The sequence below is a fragment of the Hemiscyllium ocellatum genome, chromosome 6, assembly GCF_020745735.1.
Source record: "Hemiscyllium ocellatum isolate sHemOce1 chromosome 6, sHemOce1.pat.X.cur, whole genome shotgun sequence".
NCBI classification, from domain to species: domain Eukaryota; kingdom Metazoa; phylum Chordata; class Chondrichthyes; order Orectolobiformes; family Hemiscylliidae; genus Hemiscyllium; species Hemiscyllium ocellatum.
The window spans coordinates 69,507,935-69,531,295 of NC_083406.1; the positions used below are offsets into that span (position 1 = coordinate 69,507,935).

The 23,361-nt window shown below is 41.3% G+C and overlaps 1 protein-coding gene across 1 annotated transcript; it reads left to right on the forward strand.

Moving 5' to 3' along the window:
* The first annotated feature begins 4,372 nt into the window (after nt 1–4,372).
* LOC132816936 (interleukin-18 receptor 1-like) lies at nt 4,373–22,192 on the forward strand. The gene is made up of 5 exons (XM_060826961.1): nt 4,373–4,526; nt 5,355–5,498; nt 7,420–7,584; nt 18,672–19,052; nt 22,098–22,192. The coding sequence occupies exons 1-4, from the start codon at nt 4,373–4,375 to the stop codon at nt 19,022–19,024; spliced, it is 816 nt and encodes a 271-aa protein (XP_060682944.1). The 3' UTR covers nt 19,025–19,052; nt 22,098–22,192.
* Nucleotides 22,193–23,361: the final 1,169 nt, after the last annotated feature.

Here is a 23,361-nt window from a genome sequence, read left to right on the forward strand (position 1 = left end):
CCATTGATATCTGATTATTTAAATGTTTAGGTGAAAATAGAACAATTAATTGCACAGCTTTTGCTAACAGCACAAGGAATCCACTGTTACGGCTAAACTGGTATTTTGGCAACTCCACTGTGGCTGGCTGTAATCGAGCAGAGTCTGTGTGTAAGGATTCAAGGAGGTAGGTGTTTAATGATTATTGGATTCATTACTTACTCTTGTGAAAGGATTTCGATACTCCAAAACACTTGGCCGATGAGGCATTTTGAAATGATTCTGGGATACAGTGTGATGTATATTTTCTGTACACTATTTATGAGATTAATTTGCAATGAATCACATTGAAATCAATAGAAAGTAGCTAAGGCACCAATAAAAGTGTCAAACTTAAGGTGTTGCAGGGATCAGTGTTGGAGTTTGCAATTCAATGTGTGACTTAGATGTAGAGACTGAGAGTCTAAAATATCCAAGTTTGCTGATGAACTAACGCAAAGTGGGAATGTAAGGTGCGAGGAGAACATAAGGAGATATAAATGTGTTGAATGAAAGAGAAACAAGTTCACAGATGTGGGCAAACATGAGGTTATTCACTCTGATAATAAAAATAGAACAGCGGAATATTATTAAAAAGGTTGAAAATTTGAAATGTTGACTTTTGGAGGAACATAGGTAAAGTTATACACGAAAACACAAACACCAGCTAACCAGGAGGAGTTAGGTCATGCTGCAGTGTGAAATTTGGGCAAGGCATCATCTAATAACTAGATCTCCCTGTGATAAGGTGTTCAATCTCTGCAAGCATGGTGAAAGCTGTGAGAAAGTTAAAAGTGGTAGCATCACTAAGGAAGTGAAGTTGATACAACAAGTAGTGGTGCAAAGCAAAAAGCAGACATCATTAAGAAGTTTTTCAGTTTGTCAATCATTCTGAAGTGCAAGATGACTATCTTGGTTTAGATGGACAAACAGGCATTCTCTCCCACAAGGGTAAGGATGAGAACGGCTGCCAATTCTAACATTGAAGAACCTCTGCAAATGTAGTTCAAAATAGTTCTAGCAGAGAACGGTTCCATCTGCAGTTTAATCCTGCAGAAAGGGTGGGTCACTCTACCAAAAATGATGAGCCACAAGGAGTTCATATGGTAAGCGATGGGGGTGCAGCAGTTACTGCAGCAACAACAGATGGTTGACTATAAAATGGTCTCACCCATGTCCAGAATGACTCTGCACCCAGAGATATTTTCACTGCAGATTAAACCAGACTGTTTTACCAAATTCTGCCAGATCACTCTTTAATGTTTAATGATGCAACATGTCATTGTGAAAAGCGAGGCAAGCAATGTTGTCTGTGCCAGCATGGATGACATTGAAAAGTTGCCACTCCTTTTGATAGGAAAGTGCAAAAGCCCTTACAAGGGTTGAGATGCTTCCTGTGCAATATGTGGTTCACAAACCCACCTGGATGAATGACCTCCAGCATTTTTGAGGTGTGTATCGGGAAAGTGGGCAATGGGGAGAAACGATAATCATCACTACAGGCAACTATCCCACAAGCCCTGACATTTCTGCCTGAAGAACTGACATTCTTGCCTTTCAAAATCATGGCGAAGCTCTAGCCAATGGATTAGAGGCGGGTGGTTGGGAATCCACTACTGATTGCAGCTGATCTCTTACATTATTGGGGGCCTCAAGAAAAAGCAGGAGTTCAATCCAATTGTTCTACAGGCAATCTTTATGAGGAGGAAGGTGTGATAGATGTTGAGGAAGCCACAATTGCCAACTGTTTCCAACATACTGAGTTCAAATGGGCTATGATAATGCCACAAGAGACCAACCAAGCTGCTGACAATTTGTTTGTCTGTGCGAGGCCAGCAGAGACAACCGTGGGAATGTTCACTGAGATGGCTGACATCTTATGCTGCCCAATGGATGTGATGGATGAGTTAAGCAAAGATGCAGTAGATTGTGCAACAGGGGAGCTTGAGGAGGTCAAGCATCCTAAAGTGTCCCAGGAATTACTGCCTGCTCACCAGCCTGTTTCCTGAGCTGATGATTCAGAGATTTCACACTGCACTGTGAAAATACAGAAGATGTGTTGAAGTGCTTGATAGAATGGTGGACTGTCTCACACTCATATGGAAACACTCCACCAAGCAGAAAAGGTTGTTTTCTGGATCTATCTTCCAAAATTTTTCACTGCTGTAACTGTATAAAGTTAGGCCATTGTAATGTAAGAACACATTGTAAATAATGATATATTTCACATATTTAATCATTTACAATGTTTTATTAAGGTTTTTTTTATAATAGAGCATGTTTGGAGGCAAATAAAGGCTTTCATAACTATCTGAAACTTTACTTAATGTGAATCATGAGCAGAAGCCTTGCAATTCAACTCATTGTGATTTCATTGTAGGTTTAACAATTGAATCTTTATTTTCCTAAATGAAAGTATTAAAATTTCCATTATGATACATTTGCAAGAAGGAAGCTCATTGAAGGAATGAAAATTTGAGTTAAGAGAATAGCTTACAACTTTGGTAGCCTGAGGATTAGGAATGGAAGCTGTGTGAACAGTTAATGGAAATGGGATTGAAGGTGCAGTTAGGTCTTGGAGATGGAATGAGCTTGATTTGTGTAGAGAAGGACAGTGGCAATATTAGACCGGGTTCAGCACAGGTGGAGAAGGCGAGAATTCAGGATGCTCGCCAATGAAGAGCTGCAGTGACAACTAAATGGATGATGTGTAGTTGGGAGATTAAGTAATTTTATGAACTTCTCATTTATTTTAGAAATGATAGGAAGGACAGGAAATATGGTTCAAAGGAGACAAATGAACATAGAGTAAAAAAGGAACTTTGGTTCATCTACACTTCTCCAAAGCACCCCAGCGTATTGTGTAGTTTTGACAAAGACAAGTGTGTTCTGATAAAGCTGGATCAGATCAAAATAGCTCTACCCGCGCATGGAAGTTGATGCCCCTTGGACTTAAAGAGGTGAAGATGAGAGCTGAAATAGGAGAACTGGAATAGGAGATAGTGAAGGAAATGGGTACTTGTATTCAAGATGAAGGAATAGTTAAGCTTCAAATGTATAATGGCCAATGGAGGATTGTAAGGAGGGTGACACCTCAAAAATGTAATACTTCTGATTTAGCTTTGCAAAACAAATAGGATCTGCATATGTGAGCAGGTTGCAGGCTAGAAATGGGCCCAGGACTCAACAGTCTATGAAATGCTTCCCACTTGTAAGGCACAAGTCTGAAATTGGGCCTCAGCCACTTCTAATGTTTTGCATGAAAGCCACTGGTATGTTCATTGGCTACTTGAGTATTTGAAAGGCCATGTGCCACATCAGAAATTGACTGCATTTAGGTCCCAGAAAGGCTTTAAGTGAACAGTGGTTGCAGGGGAAGAGGAGGAGGATTAGTTTGGTGGTCTTAGCAACTGTAGAGTTGGGCTAGTAAGTCTGCTGTTTTCTACTTCACATGAAAAATCTTAAAATTTTAAATTAACAAATATTTAAAATGGTGGCTATGGGCCTTCTTAGGTCAAATCTGACACTTACCACCCTCATTTATCAAAGGGATCCTTCAACTGCTGCTGGGCACCAGATTAACATTTAGTGCACAACCATTGGCATTGCATCTTCCTTTCCTAACATGCTGAGCTTTTCCAGCATTTCCTATTTGTTTGTTCCTTGTTCCTTGCCCACCATACTATGCCCATTTGACTTTCCCTCCCTCTTTGAAGTGGTTTTAACTGGTGTTCTGACTGACATTCTCTCTAAGTGTGACTGTGATAATTCTGCATTTTTTCTTCCTTGTCCTCCTTGATCTGGAGTCGTTAAAGTATGTAATCACTTCAACTTCCTACAGAATCTTGACACCTTTCCAATCCCATTATAGCTTTGCTTTTCGGTACTGAGATGATCCCCTGCAGAAAACCCCAAAGATCCATCTTTGGACCCTTCTTTCTCTTGCTTTATGTTACCCCTTTACTTACTTTTTTGAATCACTCAATTTTTGCTTTGACTTTTTAGTCATACCTTTAAAATTCATCCTGAAATGTTTTTCAATGTGTAAATAAATAAATAAATACAAAACTTGATTTAATTTTTATGTAATTATAATGGCTGTACAAAGGGAATTGTAGATTGCGATTGTTTTGTCAAAGTAAAATTCATTGTATATTTCAGAAATGTAATTAAAGGCAACGGAAAGTATACTATACGTCCATTGGTATTTACTCAAATTAAAGAGGAGCATCTGAATCAAAACTTTACCTGTGTTTTAACAACTTACAACCAGAGGGTTTCTGGATACATTATTCTGCGAGAGAAAGGTACCGTCCTTTATTTGTGGCTAACATGGGGAGGAAATAGATGGGAAATGGCTGGCATTCTCTGGAAAATTGAGTGCCTCAATACTACTGATCCTCCTGGCCCTGCAAACAATGAAATTACTGAAAGAGCACTTCAGATTCTGGTCCCAATCATGCTGACCTCCATCAATGTTATTACTCCAGCCAAAATTAAAACTACAGGTAGGACGTGAATGGTGAAAACAGCCCCTAATTGGTATACAATATGCGAGTTAGAATTCCACTGGATTTGAATTACTGCCTGAAAATTTTTGATATTTATGCAAAATAAGGACTGCAGATTCAGAAGCTGGGCCAAATTTCTAAAATATAATAACAAAAACAAAGTCTCACACAATCGGTCAATGAAAACTAATAGACTTAACCACAACCTGTGAAATGTTTCTTTAAACATTACAATAAAACAATGTTTCGTAATATCTGAATCCACTTGTTGAATGTTATAGTGCACATGTGACAGGGCTGGGAAACAAAACAGTATCTTGGAATGTTTTGCTTAAATAATCTTTTAAAATGTAAGTGCCTTACGTTAGATAAGAAAAAGGTGTGAAAGATAATCTTGAGTTGAACAGGTTTAGATTAGATTACTTACAGCATGGAACCAGGCCCTTCGGCCCAACAAGTACACACCGATCCTCCGAAGAGCAAACCACCCAGACCCATTCCCCTACGTTTACTCCTTCACCTAACACTATGGGCAGTTTAGCATGGCCAATTCATCTAACCTGTACATCTTTGGACTGTGATAGGAAACCAGAGCACCCAGAGGAAACCCACACAGACATGGGCAGAAAGTGCAAACTCCACACAGCCAATTGCCCGAGGCTGTATTTGAACCCTGGTCCCTGGCACTATGAGGCAGCAGTGCTAACCACTGTGCCTCCCGTACTTTTATGTCACCTTTTTTTGATGTCATTGAGGATGTATTTGTTACGTAAAAAATATTGATGACAGCAGCATGAATTATTCACAATTTTTTTTCTCTTGTAGGCAAGAGCAATGTTCATGGAGTTGTTAAATTATTAACTTCCATTATTGTTGTGCTTGTCTTTGTGGCAATTGTATGTGTACACTTCCATGTACAAATTGTCCTTTGCTTCAGAGATCTCACTGGTAGAGATGATACTCTCGAAGGTAAGAATATTAAACAGTTAATTGTTTTGTTAAAAAATCTCACAATTCTTGTACTTTAAAGCAGTAATTCTGTGTGTCACAGCGGTTGTGTGAAAGTCATTCATAGACATTTTGGGAAGACCTGAGAATGTGATAGTTGTTATACAAATGCAAGTTTATTGTATCTTCTTGCCGATGGGCATACTATCACCGACAGGTTGCCCTCCAAACACATACAATCATCATCCAAACAACACCATCAAGTCAACATTTTGCATTATTCAATCATACACTACACTGAGTACACAAGAACTATAATAACACAGCAAAACAAACACTACCTTATTCTAAGAACAAAGAGGGACAGCAATAAATGTACCCTGGCTTGCATTTCTTACATCCAGACACAAGTATGAAAAATCATGGTTATTTTAGTTGCCACTGTATTTGTAAATTGGTCCATATTGTTAAATTGGCGTTCTGTCAGTCATAGGTCCTATCTCAACTCATATGGAACAAACTTATGAGTAATTTTCCAGAGATGAGTAAGTGGGGTGATTTCCCAATACTTTCCTTTTGGTGTTTTGTCTTTGAAGTACATTCTCCTCGATGGGATACAATCAAGGCTAACACTGTGTGAAATGCCTCAGCAGTACATCAAAAGCATCAATCCATTGACCTCTCCTTGGAGTATGCCCAGGGTTAACCCTTCTGAGTGAGCCAGTGACCACTCTATTTGTTGTATATTAATATTTATATCGCAACCATGGCCTGGATTTTACAGTTTCCAAGATGGTGGATCTGAAGATATGGTGCTTGTTAAACCAAGGGGCCTCTTCATTGCCTGCCCATTACCCTTGCCCTATTACTATTATAACAGCAGTGGAGAGGAGCTGGTTGGCCTCCCACCAATAGGTCAATTAAAGCTATAATGGGAATGAATTCCCCCTTCCCAGCCTCAACTCACGACTGCTGGGATTTAACCAGTGTGGGAAAAGGGTCAGGCCAAACAATCAACGTGGTGGGGTTCCCTGCATGGTCTGGTGGTGGACTGTCCTTTAAGGGGATCCCATCAGAGGTCCATCCTTAAAGTGTTGTAACATGTTTCTCTAACCCTCCCTTCTTGTCTCTCAATTCCCAGCTTCTCACTCCTCACTAGTCCTACTCTGTCGACCTGACACACAGCAAACCTTCCTACAATGACCTCAATCCCGATTCAATATCATCTTGATTCCGAAAAACTGATTGACTGATAGATCTCTGTAATGTGACTCCCTGTCCCTGAGGACTGGTAGTGTCAGTCCAGTCTAGTAGCAGCCCATTTGTGCATTAAGAGGCTCCAGGACAGCTAGTGTTTCCCACCATTTCAGCTGTAGGTGTGTGGAAAATCCTACACCTCACATAATTCTAGGTTCCACTTGCTGCCTTGAACCTTCACTGTATGATTCAGAAGCAGAAATGAAGCTAAACTGAACTCTCATCTCCAATAACAACTCTGATAGAAGTCCTAAAATAATCTGAGGAGACCTTGTCGTGTAATACCCTGCTAGATTAAATTCATTGTCAAAGTCTTGCTGATCTAACAAAGTACACTCTGAGGCATGAACAGTGCAGATGGAAAACATTTCCCTTTTTTTAACTACATTTCAAACCATAAATTGTGCATAAGTAGTACTACTTCTCAGGCATAGGACTCTCTTTGTTTTTGCAAAATTACATTAGTTTTCAGAGCATATAGTGGGCCTTCCACAAGATATATAGAAACTGGAATTTCCAGTTCTATTGTGGCTATGCATTAATTGGAAATCTTTTATTGTTTGTGGGATGTGAACATCACTGGAAAGGCCAGCATTTATTGCTCATCCTAATTGCTAGTGGTCTTTATGCAAAAAAAAGCTTTAATTACACTGATTGCTGCTAATGTTTTGGATTTAATTTTCAGATGATAAGGAATATGATGCATATGTGTTACTTCTTAAGAGTAAAGAGACTCTCCTTGATGCTAAGGAAGAGCATCAATTTGCATTTGAACTATTACCTGCAATTCTAGAAAAACAATTTGGATACCGACTGTGCATATTTGAACGTAATGTTCCTCCAGGAGGAAGTAAGATTTCTCGGTTTATTTTTTACTTTATTCTGCTAAATCTAGTATGGAAAAGTGCCCTGCTTTGTTACAAGTATGTTCAGTTAATTTGGAGGTGAAAGAAACACTTGCAAAATAAGGAAACGTAGACTTTTCATTATTAACAAAATTACTGAGCTATAAATCCATTTATATTTAGATTTATGTCTCCAGTACTTAAAAGCTGAAGTCAAGGAGAGTCCACTTGTCTCTGGTAGGGAGACCCTCAGAAAGTCTAGGCAATCCAGGTACAAATGTTCCAGATTCATCCAATCAAACCTCCAAGACCAATGGAGTCCATTACTGAGCAGGCTCCCTCTGTCTCAACTGCAGAACCTTAGACAAAACCGAGACTTAGTAGGAGAGAAAGGAAAAGTAATTCCCGTGAGGCCATTGTGGAGACATGGGTGACAGTGCACTGTACATAAGGTGTCATAGTTGCATAAATGTTATTGGTTTTGCAAGATGTCTGTTTGTTTGAACCTCTCAGTAGCTCCAAATGTAACTGATGCATTTAGACATACAGCATGCAAGCATGGATCAATGTCTGTCTTGAGAGCCGGCTGCAGCATTCAGAAATGAGATGAAGAAGTTGGTTTTGCTGGCACAATTGCTCCCCCATGGTGGAACATTTCTGTTTTTTATCCTGGCCATTGTGTGCAGAAGTGATACTGTGAATGGAATGGTCCGCAATTGGTGGGTCAGTAAGGTGTATAGCACACAGGGAGACAATGAATCAGGATTGCCAGAGATTAGGTCTGTGTCCTGTACAGTGCATGGTCTGTGAGTAATGTTCTTATCTTCACATTGATGGTCCTTGCAGCCCTCTTTCTCATACTTGGGTCACTTACCCTGCCCACTCTGGGTATGATTGCAGTCATTTTCTTCCACATTGTATCATTTTAATTCCCAGAATGAAGAAAGGCAAAAGCAGATGCTTTCAGGACAGTTGCTACCAGCCTCCTCCACCTCCAACCACATTAACCCTATCTCTTCATCTGGCAATTATATAGCTATTGGACTGACTGAGCCATTCCTTGGATTGCAGAGGCAGGAATCCCCTGAAGGAGAAGACCCAAACCGAACGCCTGACCATGGCCAACTTCCTGGACCAGTATCAGAGGCTGCCCTTTACTTACTGTGCCAGGGCCCCCCTACTGATGCGTGGCTCTGTGGACTTCAGTGGGAACCCTAGGACTTTGACAGCTGATTGCTGTTTGCAAGATGTCAACCCCATGACTGAGACCTTTAATGAGCAAGGCAAGCTGTCTGAATGTATGATTGTGTGAAGAGCAAGGTAAGGCAGGGATGACGTGAGCGTCCAGATAGGTGCTAAGGGAGTGAGCATTAAGAGTGCAAGGTAGCACTACTGACATACCACTGGCTCGAATCCCTGTGTGCAAGGTATCCGTGCAGCTGCCTTTCAACACTGGTTGCAGGCATGCCCCACAATGAAGGTCTGTACTCCCTAAGTGTGCTGCACGTGGGTTAGAGAGATGCCATGAGGATCCTGAGAGGTTGGCAAATATCAGGTGCCACTGTTTGTGGTTGTGAGGTATATGTGGCTGGAGCCCAGAGATGGTGTAGTGTGGTGAGCATCATGAAAACTCTTCACAGCCAGCGGTGAGCTGAAGCCATCAGGAAGCCATTCTGATTTCTGGATCAAGAATTCTCAGAGTCTAGTTTGTCTGTATGTGTGATGCCAGAAATCACATGACACCAGGTTATAGGTTTATTTGAAATCACAAGCTTTCAGAGTGATGCTCCTTCATCACTTCACCTGATGGAATATAACCTCGTGTCACGTGACTTCTGACTTTTCCACCCCAGTCCAACACTGGCACCTCCACATTGTGGTGAGCAATAGTGTAGGAAGCTGCAAATTCATAAGGTGAGATCTTCATTAACAAACAATATGACTTCAATAGGCAACTCAGTGCTGCCTACTGAGAATCTCGCTTCAATGCTTGGAACTTAGTTGAAAGATGCAGCAATTAGCTCCTCACATCGAGATCGGCCCAGTCAGACTTCTCATGTGATTCTGTCAAAGCCCATGTCATTCAGGCCCCTACAACATTCTGCCCAATGTCTTAGTAACTACCAAACTGGCTCCTGTTGCCAACCACCTTCTGCAATGAAAATCAGACTTGTTACTGAAGGAAGAATGGAAGATATTTTAAATCATTTTGATTTTAACTCATTTCGGGGGTGGGGGGGCTGCGTTTCATTGACTGGACCATCATTTATTACCCTCCCCAACCACCAGATAATAAGATGATCATAGACCATAACATGTTGCTGCAGAATTAGGCCATTCAGCCGATTGCGTATGCTCCATCATTAAATGAATCATTGCTGATCTGATAACCCTCAACTGAACATTCCTGCTTCTTCCTCAAAATCCTTGATTTCGTTATTGCTTAAAAATCAGTATCTCAGCCTTGAATATCCCACCTTCTGCAGCCCTCAATGTTATACATTCCACAAACGCTACCTTGTAAGAGAAGAAATTACTTCTCATCTCTGTCTTAAATGTATAGTCCCTTACTCTGAGATTATTTCCTCTGGTCCTAGACTCTCCCACAAGGGGAAATAACCTCTTGCATCTACCCTGTCAAGTTTCCTAAGAATCTCATGTTTCCATCAGGTAACTTTTCATTCTTCTAAACTCCAATGAGTACAATCTCAAATTAGTCAACTTTTTCTCAGAAGAAAGTCCCTCCATACCCATGATCAACCTTTGTGAACCACCTCTGGACTACCTCCAATGCCATTATATCTTTCCTCAGATAAGGAGACTAAAACTGCTCTTGGCATTCCAGCTGTGGCCTGACTAATGCCTTGCATAGTTTTAGCAAGATGTCGCTCGTTTTATACTCCATTCTCTTTGAAATAAAGGCCAACATTTTATTTGTCTTTCCTATTACCCACTGAACTTAGATGGAAGGTTTTTGTGGTTAGTGTTGAACCATTGCAATCCATTTAGTGCAGGCACACCCACAATGTTGTGAGGAAGGGAGTTTCAGGATTTTGTAACAGAGATACAGGCAGAGCCTCAATATATTTAAATTCAGGATGGACAGTGACTCAGAGAGGGTCTTGTAGTTGGTGGTGTTCCCACTTATCTGCTGCCTTTGTCCTTCTAGATGGCAGCAATTATAGTTTTGAAATGTGATACCTGAGGAGCTTTGGTGAATTTCTACAGTGCATCTTATAGATAGTACACATACCACTGCTACTGAGCATCAGTGGTGGAGGGTGTGGGTGATTGAGGATGAGATGCGAAACAAATGGGCTGCTTTTGCTTGGATTGTATCAACCTTCTTGTGTGGGTTGTTGGAGCTGAACACATCTCTTGTTTCTCTTAAATGGTTGTCAGGCTTTGAGGAGTCAAGAGATGAGTTATCATTTGAAGGTTTCTTAGTCTTGACTTGCTGTTGTCAACTCATTATTTATATGTCAAGTCCAGTTCAGTTTCTGGTCAGTGGAATCCCCAAGGATGTTCATAGTGGGGGATTCATTGAATATCAAGAGGTGATGATTAGATTTTCTCTTGCTGGAGATGGTCTTTATCTGGCACTTGTATGGGTGAAGGTTAATTGTCTCTTGTCACGCAAAGTTTTTTATATATAGAATTGCTGCATCGCGTGAAAATTACTGATGCGCATATCAGTCAGCATTAGCATCACAGCTTGAAATAGTCCTAAAAAATAGAGAAAACATTTTTTCAAAATTATAGTTTTACACAATAACAAATACAGTGATTTAACATTACTCTTTGATTGACGTAAATACTGGAGGTTATTTCATTTTTGTCAATTTTAGCCTCAGTGGTCTCAAGCAATAAACATTCAATTAGGCAAAATAAGGTTTAGATTATATACAGTGTGGAAACAGGCCCTTCAGCCCAACAGGTCACACCGACCTACAAAAGCACAACCCACCCAGACCCATTCCCCTACACCTAACAGTACAGGCAATTTAGAATGGCCAATTCACCTAACCTGCACATTTTGGATTGTTGGAGGTAACCAAAGCAAACCCACGCAGACACGGGGAGAATGTGCAAACTCCACACAGACAGTCACCTGAGGCAGGAATTGAACCCGGGTCTCTAGTGCTGTGAGGCAGCAGTGCTAACCACTGTGCCACCCATAATTAAGTAGGTTAAGTCAGTTATCATCACCATTTAACCTCCAACTAGAAGCTGGGCTATTTGTTGCAATTATAAAACAATTCAATTTTCCTGCCTTCTCCCCAAATCCCTTGGTACCCTCAGAGATTAAAACATCTGTCTATAAAAGAACCTTACAGCACAAGTACAGGGCCTTTGGCTCTCCAGGCCTGCACCAATCCAGATCCGCTATCTAAACCTACCACCTATTTTCTAAGGATCTGTATCCCTTTGCTCACTGCCCATTCATGTATCTGTCTAGATACACCTTAAATACACCAACAAGTCATACCTCCAGGCATCTACCACCCTCTGCGTGCAGAACTTTCCACATATTTCTCCCCTAAACTTTTCCCCTCTCACTTTGAACTTGTGAACCCTAGTAATTGAGTCCTCCACTCTGGGAAAAAGCTTCTTGCTATCCACCCTGTCTATACCTCTCACGATTTTGTAGGCTTCAATCAGCATCCGCCCAATTCCTTCTTTCCAATGAAAATAATTCTAATCTACTCAACCTCTCCTCATAGCTAGCACCCTCCATATCAGGCAACATCCTGGTGAACCACCTCTGCACCCTCTCTAAAGCATCCACATCCTTTTGTTAATATGGTGACCAGAACTGTATGCAGTATTCCAAATGTGGCTGAACTAAAGTCTTATACAACTTTAATATGACCTGCCAACTCTTGAAGAAAGTGAGGACTGCAGATGCTGGAGATCAGAGTCAAGATTGTGGTGCTGGAAAAGTACAGCAGGTTAGGCAGCATCTGAGGAGCTGAAGAATCAACATTTTGGACATAAGCCCATCATCAGGAATTCATCAGGGATCAGGCATAAGCTCTTCACCTGCCTTGGAGCCCTGCAACCACATGGCATCAATATGGATTTCAACAGTTTTCTCATTTCCCTTCCCCCCACATTATCAGAGTCCCAAGCTTCCAACTCGGCACCACCATGCCAACTCTTGACTAAATGCCCTGTCCAATGAAGGAAAGCATCCCATATGCCTTCTTGACCACTCTACTGACCTGCGTTTCCACCATTAGGAAACCGTGGACCTAAACACCCAGATATCTCTCTACATCAATTTTCCACAGGACTTTTCCATTTACTTTATAGTTTACTCTTGAATCACTTCTTCCAAAATTTGAAGATGCCGGTGTTGGACCGGAGTGTACAAATTTAAAAATCACACAACATCAGGTTATAGTCCAACAGGTTTAATTGGAAGCACACTAGCTTTCGGAGCGACGCTCCTTCATCAGGTGATTGTCCCTGAAAATCACCTGATAAAGGAGCTTCGCTCCGAAAGCTAGTGTGCTTCCAATTAAACTTCTTCCAAAATGCATCACCTCGCATTTGTCAGAATTGAACTCCATCTGCCTCATCTCTGCCCAACTCTCCAATCTATCTATATTCTGTTGTATTCTCTGACAGTCCCCTTCACTATCTGCTACTCCACCAATCTTGGTGTCATCTGCAAACTTGATAATGAGGCAACCTACACCTTCCTCCAAATCATTTATGCATATCACAAACAACAGTGGTACCAGCGCAGATCCCTGTGGGACACCACTAGTCACAGGTCTCCATTTTAAGAAGCTCCCTTCCACTACTACTCTGTCTCCTGTTGCCCAGCCAGTTCTCGAACCATCTAGCTAGAATACCCTGGACCCCTGTGGCTTCACCTTCTTCATGAGCCTACCATGAGAAACCTTATCAAATTCATTACTGAAGTCCATGTATATAAAATCTACAGCCCTTTCCTCAACAATCAACTTTGTCACCTCTTCAAAGAATTCTATTAAGTTTGTAAGACATGACTTTCCCTGCACAAAGCCATGCTTCCTATCACTGATAAGCCTATTTTCTTCTAAATGGGTATAGTACCTTCTCCAGTAGCTTCCCTCCCACTGACATGGGAGGGAAGAAAATACCAGAAGAAAATAGATGGGAGCAAAAGATGGATACATGATTAGTGATCTTCTGCACTCGGCAAGTATCAATGCCACTGTCTTCTCTATGCTTCCACATACTTGCTTTACCTCTGCAACGAGACTAATGGTGTACAGCACTCGCAGTTGCAAGCTACATTTCCGCTTGATGGCACCTATCTGCCTCAACCTCCTAAACTGCCCTTGCTGCCTCTGCACTTCCCACTCATTCACTCAGACACCTCCCCACCTCTGCTGCTTTAACACAACCACCAACAGTTCTTCCACACACTTTCAGCTCCCTCAATCCTTTTGTCACACGGAAGTCATGGAAACAGGAGGCAGTGTTGTAAGAGACATTTGAAAAGCTGTTGGAAGAGTCCACAGTTAAAAGAGTCCACCAATACCTTGCTGGGTCTGGCTCTCCCTGTGGAAAGGTTGACATCTGCAGAACACTCAGTGGCTGCCAGAAAGACATGCAGACCTGCACTCCAAAGCTATTTGCCGGCAGCATCAGCAGCAGGGGAGAGTGGGATAAAGGACCTTGACCTCACTTCAGGTGCCTCTACAAGTGCCCAAGGAGACATACTGGTGGCATCAGGCACCCAGATGGAGGAGAGACCATACAGAGACCACCCATTCATTTCCTCCCAAGACACATCAGAGATGCCTAGCTCCTCCAGCTTCAACTTGTCTGCAATCCTCAACTCTATAGAAGGGGAGGGGTGCAATCGGGGAGGGGTGAGCATGCACATAGGATGGGCACTAAGCAGGTAATAGAGTCATAGAGATGTACAGCATGGAAACAGACCCTTCCGTCCAACCCGTCCATGCCGACCAGATATCCCAACCCAATCTAGTCCCACCTGCCAGCACCCGGCCCATATCCCTCCAAACCCTTCCTATTCATATACCCATCCAAATGCCTCTTAAATGTTGCAATCGTACCAGCCTTCACCATTCTCTGGCAGCTCATTCCATACACGTACCATCCTCTGTGTGAAAAGGTTGCCCCTTAGGTCTCTTTTATATCTTTCCCCTCTCACCTTAAACCTATGCCCTCTTGTTCTGGACTCCCTGACCCCAGGGAAAAGACTTTGTCTATTTACCCTATCCATGCCCCTCATAATTTTGTAAACCTCTATAAAGTCATCCCCTCAGCCTCCGACGCTCCAGGGAAAACAGCCCCAGCCTGTTCAGCCTCTCCCTATAGCTCAAATCCTCCAACCCTGGCAACATCCTCGTAAATTTTTCTGAACCCTTTCAGGTTTCACAACATCCTTCCGATAGGAACGAGGGCCCTCGAGGCACAAATGGCCAGGGAGTGTCTGCCCAAATCATCTAGGCCAACAGGTTCCACCACAGAGTATATTCCCTCCACCACAGATCTCAGGACTGCATCTCAACGTAATAGAAAAGGAGAAGAAAAATGCTGTGAGGTGGCGTGGGTGACAGATCTTTGCAAATTCTTTGTAGTGATTGTCACAACTGTATGACTAGCTATGCTATTTCAGAGGGCAGCTAAGAGCTATGGGTCTGGAATCACATGTAGGCTAGACCAGGTAAGGACAGCAGATTTCCTTCCTTAAAGAAAATGAGTGAATCACATCGGTTTTTCCAATAATCAACAATGATTTCATGGTCATCATTAGACTCTCAATTCCAGATTTTTATTGAATTCAAATTCCACCATGTGGCATGGTAGGATTTGAACCCTGGTCACCTGAACATAAATCAGGATTAAGAGTCTAATCATAAAATCACAAGGCCATCACCTCCTCTTCAAACAAAGTTGTTTGCTTGATCAGGGCCGCATCCCATAAGCATCTACTCCCTCTTTGATCGATTGACAGTGGAAGCAGCATGTACTATCAACAAGATGCACTGCAGAACTTTACCAAAGCTCCTTAGACTGTATATTCCAAATTCATGACTACTCACACTCGAAGGACAAGGACTTGCACCAACTGCAAGTTCCCTCCAAGCCACTCACCATCTTGACTTGGAAATACATCAGCATTCCTCCACTGTTGCTGGGCCAAAATCCTGCAATTCCTTCTGTAGTGGCATTGTTAGTCTACCTAAACTTCAGTGGTCCAAGAAGGCAGTTCACCACCATCTCCTCAAGGGCAACGAGAGATGGCCAATAAAAACTGACCCAGCTGTTGACATCCACATCGCATGAATCAGTAAAAAAAAACAACTTTCACATCTGAAAATTCGTATGTGTTTTCTTTGATCTCATGTCTGATTGGTTGGTATTTTAGCTATGTAGGGTCTGGTTTAATTGGTTGTTGTTTCATCGTTAAGCTGCCTCTTTATACATCCCAAGGAGGACAGAGGTTTTACTGGTGAAGCATTGGTCATCTGTAAAAAATTCCTGTGTTCCAGCAGATTTTGGGGATCTGTCATCCCTTATGTTCATGTCTGCAGCCAAGGCTTAACACTGAGGCCAAAGGTAATGTGGCTGCTTTGAACAGGTGTTTTCTCAAGTTCCACACTTCCAACCACCTTGTGTATGTGTGAATGTGATCATTCATGAGCTTACATTTCTCTGGAGGCAAAGGTTCATTCTACCTTTTTGCCTAACAGAGGAACTTACACTCATTGAAGAATGGATGACTTAATTACTATGATTCAGACTCATTGTCCAAACATGTGCACCTCGCCCCACCTGATCAAACAAATGGCACTTGCTCCATCGACTGTGAATGTGTTGCAGCTACCTTTCTTCCTTATGCATGTTGAGGTTCAGTTGAAAATGGAAAGCCATGCAGATTGCACTCTGGTGAATTTCAACTCCACCTGACAAGAATCCCAATTCCAACCTCATGAATCCTTTTACACTGCTAACACTTCCAAACTCATTAGCTGAAAATGTGTTACTGGAAAAGCGCAGCAGTTCAGGCAGCATCCTAGAAGCAGGAGAATCGACATTTCGGGCATGATTCCTGAAACGTCAATTCTTCTGCTCCTTGGATGCTGCCTGACCTGCTGCGCTTTCCCAGCAACAAATTTTCAGCTCTGATCTCCAGCATCTGCAGTCCTCACTTTCTCCTAAACTCATTAGCTGTCAAGGTTCCCAGTGTTGCCACCCAATCTTCTTATTTACTGGTTAATATCCCCAATTTTCCCCTCTAGCCCTTTACATACCACATTGCCAGATCCACTGGCAATAGCTAACCACTGTCCTCTCATTGAAGCCAGGCTGGTGGTGACTTGTAAAATAAAAACACTGTGTCCCCCCAGCTCCCAGCCTTATATTTTGAGTTTCCCCTTCACTGGCGTTATTCCCTCAGCACCACAGTGTAATGCATCCCATACTCAGACTTGGAATTCCTACTGTCCACTGCACTACATGGACTGTCATTTAATAATCACCTCCCATTCCTATGATGTTTACTGTCCAAACCCCAGGCCTGACCGTGCAACACCCATATATGACAACAGCCATGATTGAGCATGCCCCAATCCCAAACTGATATCTCCACAGTTCCTCAATTATGATCTTGGACTGATTGGACCTGACCTACAGGAATGCCAGGTGTGGTCCAGTCTCAGGACGGAAAGGGCACAGATTCTTGAAAGCTGGTTGACAGTGGAAGCAGCGTGTACTATCTACAAGATGCACTGCAGAACTTCACCAAAGCTCCCTAGACTGTATATTCCAAACACATGACCACTCACACTAGAAGGACAAGGACTTGCACCAACTGCAAGTTCCCTCCAAGCCACTCACCATCTTGACTTGGAAATACATCAGCATTTGACTGCCCATGGCCAACCCCATAGACTATATGTGGCAGTAACTCCACACTGACTGCAGTTCTCTTCACTGCACTAACATCTATTCCCCTTTGGCTTTCTGACATGGGTATTTGATTGAAGCACATCTAATGTGCTTGCTCTATAAGCTGCTCACACATACTATAGATATTACACTGACATAGCATGGTGCTGTACGGCAATGTGACCAGCCCCTTGACTGATCATTGCTGGCAAACATGATAAACTGCTGAACTATCAACATCCTCTCTTCCCTCAGCATTAACATGCCCCCACTACCCCCCCCCCCCCCCCCCCACCAACTATTACATAAATGCTGCCTTCTCCATGCATCACATCAGTTCTCAAGAAAAATCATAAAACATTAGCTTGCTCTCTCTCCATGGATGCTGCCTGACCCGCTGGGATCTCCAGCGTTTGTTGTTTTCAGTGCCTGTCTTTGTATGAGCGCTTAAAAACAAGTCAAAACAGAGATGCTATGACCCTGTAAATTCTCATTGAAGTGACAATGCACAAAGAGACAAGAAATGCCAGAGATGCTGTGAGTGAGCACTAAGAGAGCAAGCTAACAGCCATAAAATGCACCCTATGTAGATGCCTGAGATGGGTGAGTGTCACTGTAAAGAGTAAATTGACCGAACATTGCAATGTAAGGTGACCATAAGCTCCAACATGTAGTGGTGAAGAACTGAAGCTGTACATGCAAGCCATGTGTGCTAGGTAATGACTTCCCCTTTCAACTTTCAAAGTGGTGCCATCTAGTCTCTCACTATGCTGGAAGAATAGTGGATGGCATTGAAATGAGGTGAGATTAGCTGATAATGAGATGCAAATACACTGGCAATGAACTGACTGCCACTTACTCATGAATTCAGAATTCACCATTTAAACTGTAAGGGGTAAATCGAACATTTTGTTTTCTGGATGTCAAGAAAGATTTTTTCATTCTCACTATATTTTCCCACAGTTCTCTCCATTGCTCATGTCACTGAAGGGCTGCGGTAGCTCCCCCCTTTGTGATCACATTTGACATATTGCTCAGCATTCTGGGAAATAATTTGAGTGAACAGCAAAGAAGTAGACTATGTACAGGTTGAGATTTATGTGTGTGATATTCAAGATTTTTTTTTGCCAAATGGTATTTTTAATGAATTGATATTTAATTTCTTTTACAGGCTCTGCAGATAATATACTTTCTTATGTAAACAAATGCCGAAGATTGATTATAATTCTCTGTGAAGAATATGTGGACAATGAATGCAGCTCTACATATGAACTAATGACTGGACTGTATCAAGTATTGGTTGAAAGAAAAATAAAACCAATACTTATTGAATTTAAACCTATAAGCAACCCTAAGTTACTACCAGAGTCACTTCAACTTGTTCTGAAGTCAAAAAGAATTGTGAAATGGAAGGGAAACAAGTTAGTCTTGAAAAATTCTTATTTCTGGAAGAAGGTGCGATACTTGATGCCAGCTAATGGTGGTCAACGAGCAAAACATTCACAACGTAATGTGGCTTTATAAAATAATGACTGATTCAAATAAGTTACAGGTTTGCTATAATTTTGTTTCCCTAACATTGATTCAAAATGTATTTATGCCAATTTTGCAAAATACGTTTCTGCGTCAGTGATAATGTGGACTTTGGATCCTAGCAACTTCCATTTCAGGGAGATTCAGATGAAAACCAATTTAAAAGAAACACCATAATAGCAATTGTTTGTATGTTTATGTTATTCAAATTAAGTTAAAAATCACACAATACCAGGTTATAGTCCAACTGGTTTATTTGGAAGTTTATTTCATCAGGTAGTTGTAGAAGACATAAGACACAGAATGTGTAGCAAAATCTTTTGCTATACATTCTGTGTGTTACGATCTTACTCCGTAGCTACCTGATGACAGAGCAGTGCTCCAAACGCTAGTGCTTCCAAATAAACTTGTTGGACTATAACCTAGTGTTGTGTGATTTCTTTTTAAACTTTGTCCAGCCCAGTCCAACACCGGCACCTCCTCATCATATTCAAATTAATCCACTGGTGTAAGTTTAGCAGGAAACAGTACAAATTTGGCCCACATTAAAGCATCTTTAAAGAAACAATAACTGCAAGAAAGCTGATATAATTTTTCTGAAGCTACTAACCATTAAATGGCACTTGTTGAGTATAGCAAGTCCAGGTATTGCCATTGTATTGAAAAAGAATCATATGATAACAATGACAAATCGTGATATGGATTCAAATTGTTTAAAATCTGTCCAGAAAATACAGCTGCACTTATAAACTTATAAATAGGTTCATCGTTGTGGTTCTGTTCACCGACTGGGAATTTGTGTTGCAGACGTTTCAAATCTTCTCACAAACTTTAAATGGGTTCATCAAACAGAATCATTCTCATAGTTTTACCTTATTCCATAGCTCTTACCCTTATCTAGATGAACACATTGGCTTTGAAAAGAAGCACCTCAAAGCAATAATATCTTAAAACAACATCATAAACATGTCAATTAATCAAAATAAACACACTTCTTCAGTTTTTTGAAAAAAGACCTCCCCACTGTGCTAATCCATTAGTCAACCTTAATGAAATGTTAACTGTGATTTTTCTCTAAAGATGTTGCCAGACCTTTTGAGCTTCTCCAGCACTCCCTGTTTTTGTTTCAGATTTTCAGCATCTGCAGTTCTTTATGTTTATTTTAATGAACTTTGGAGTATTCAGCATTAATAATAAAGCCATTTTGTTTCTGTTGTGATGATTTAATAGTTATTGGATCATTTTAACCTTTACCTTGAGAGAAGTATGGAGACTGAGAAACAGAGAAAGCACTGTTGCTCAGTTGAGTATCTGACATAGAAACTAATCATCATGTTTCAGTGTTTAAATTACCAAATCAAAGCATTGTGAAATCTATGCATCCACTTACCTCACAACAGGGCTTCTCCCTTCATCCCACATGAATATTTCAGAAATCTGAAGCACAGGTTAGCAGAATCAAGATCAGGGATTTTCGATTGGTCATTGCAGTACTGCAAGAGTGTGACTAACTTAAACCTCATAGTTTACAATATTGGCTTCCTGTTACTTGTCTAGTTGGGACTGCCCTACTTTTTGTCAAATTCCCTGTGAAGGTCACTTGCAGCCAAATGAGAAGACTCCCAACCTCAAATCATTGATCTACGAAAACATACTCAGAGTTACAGTGGGATAGGTCAAAGGAAATATAAATCACTTAATTATAGTGATATCAAGGACATAGGATGCTGCTTTAAAATACCCAGAAATGCTACATGCTATTTTATATTTTACTTCTAGTTTTCCAGAAGTTTTTTTTTCTCTATCAACTTTGGTGCTGAAGAGTTTTCTCTGACTTTTTTTGTGTAGATTTGTGTCAGCACATGAAAAGGTGGACAAAATCTAAATTTATTCAGGATGCTACTAGTCTTTGGTAAAGGTTTAGGATTCCATTTTTCCCTACTCCATTCTTCTAGCCAAAGAGTACACAACAGCCTTCTCCAGGGATGTGAAAACCATGCGATTCTTGCATCATCTTCAAGTTTGGGTCTATTTTATTGTATTTTATGCCACCTTGTGATTGCAATTGGAGAATCTTTGAGATAGAAGTTGAAGAATTGGTGATTAAATAAGTCACAAGCCTAACATTTTCATTCAGAACTTCACACTTTACATTCTGTTAGAACAGGTTGAGTCATTGTTTTCCTAAATTACACCTTGACTCAAGTGTTTTAACATTTCACTTCAGACCCATGACCTTTCAATAGCATAAGGAAATGTTCAAAATGTTTCTAGTTCTGATTAAAGACCACAGACCTGAAGCATTAACTGGTTCTTTCATTACAAAAATGCTGCCTAAACTGCTGGGTATTTTTACAGTATTTTCTGGTTTTAATTCAGTTTAGCAGCATGCATAGTAATCTGCTTTTTACTTGTTAGGAGAAAGTGAGTACTGCAGATGCTGGAGATCAGAGTCAAAAGGTGTGGTGCTGGAAAAGCACAGCTGGTCAGACAGCATCCAAGGAGCAGGAGAGTTGACATTTCAGGAATGATCTGATCGAGGTATATAAGATAATGAGTGGAATAGATAGAGTCAATAGCCAGAGACTTTTCCTCAGGGCAGGATTGACTGGTACGAGAAGTCATAGTTTGAAGATATCAGGAGGAAGGTATAAAGGAGGCGTCAGAGGTAGGTTCTTTATGCAGAGAGTTGTGAATGCGTAGAATGCATTGCCAGCTGTGGTGGTGGAAGCAGAGTGATTGGGGACATTTAAGCGACTGCTGGACATGTACATGGATAGCAGTGAGTTGAGGGGTGTGTAGGTTAAGTTATTATATTTTACATTAGGATTAAATCTCGGCACAACATTGTGGGCCAAAGGGCCCGTTCTGTGCTGTACTTTTCTATGTTCTATGAAAGGCTTATGCTTGAACCATCGACTCATGCTGTTCAGATGCTGCCTGACTGGCTATGCTTTTCCAGCACCAAATTTTCTGACTTCTTTTTAATTATTGTTTAGTGACTGTGCCTTTTTCCCACTAAGAAAGCATAAATAACGAGTTGAAAATGTTCTTTTGTTTTCAGGCTTCCATCTTGGCCAACAATCAACCACTGAAGATAGTATCAAATTGAAGAAGCCTTTCACTTATAATTCTGGCTAATGCCTGAGTAATCTTGGAGTATCGGCAGGAAGTATCTGTAATCTGATTATACATATAATTGCATCTAACTTGACATTTTCATTTGTTGTAACTTGTGAATCTCAAATGTCAATCCAAATACCAACCTCTTCCTTAAAATGTTTTGATTGAATTCAATGCAAGAACAGATGTGTATCTTGGTTGCAATCAGGACTATTGCACAGTTGCACAAAATCAAACTCCTTTCAAAATGGCTTAGATTTTCAAAGTAAAGAAAATGGTACAGTATTTTAATGGTCGCAGGATTGATGAAATGAAGCAAAATAAAGTTAGGTCCATGAGTTTAGAAGGTGGTCCTGCGTTGAGAGGCTGAGTGAATTGGGACTGCATTCTCTGAGTAGAACAAGAAGTAAACTCATTGAAACTTTCAAGATTATGAAACAATACTAAGAGATTGGTTTGGGTAAAGCTATCTTATGGTTTAGTTGCAAGCTACTGCAGGGCTATTATAGATATTTCTAATCAGTCTGCTCACTCTCTCGGCGGAGCAGGTAACGGCTGTCTGGTGGTGTTTTTTTTAAGTCGCGGGTATAGTCCAGTTTTTGGTTTTTAACGGCTAAAATTTAAAGTTTTTTTTAAGCGCCTAGCGGACCCGAAGCTGGTGTCGCGCTAGCTTACCTGGGAAGGGTTTTTTTTCTTATAAAAGCGCGCAGCTCCACGCCTTCGGCCTCACTCTCTCGGCGGAGCAGGTAACGGCTGTCTGGTGGTGGTTTTTTTAAGTCGCGGGTATAGTCCAGTTTTTGGCTTTTTAACGGCTAAAATTTAAAGTTTTTTTAAGCGCCTAGCGGACCCGGAAGCTGGTGTCGCGCTAGCTTACCTGGGAAGGGTTTTTTTTCTTATAAAAGCGCGCAGGCGAGGAACCTGAGGCACTACAGGGGTAGAGCCTCCCACCAGCCCTCCTCCTCTCACCTAATGATAAGACCCGTTGTGGTAAGCAGGTAAGTGCTGCATTTTGCTTGATTGTTTCTTTAGAACCTAGTTTTTAAAGTTTAACTTTTAGAGGGATGGCAGCGAAGGCAGTGCAATGTTCCTCTTGCAACATGTATGAGGTGAGGGAAGCCATTAGCGTCCCTGCTGATTACACTTGCAAGAAGTGCACCCATCTCCAGCTCCTCCAAGACCGTGTTAGGGAACTGGAGCTGGAGTTG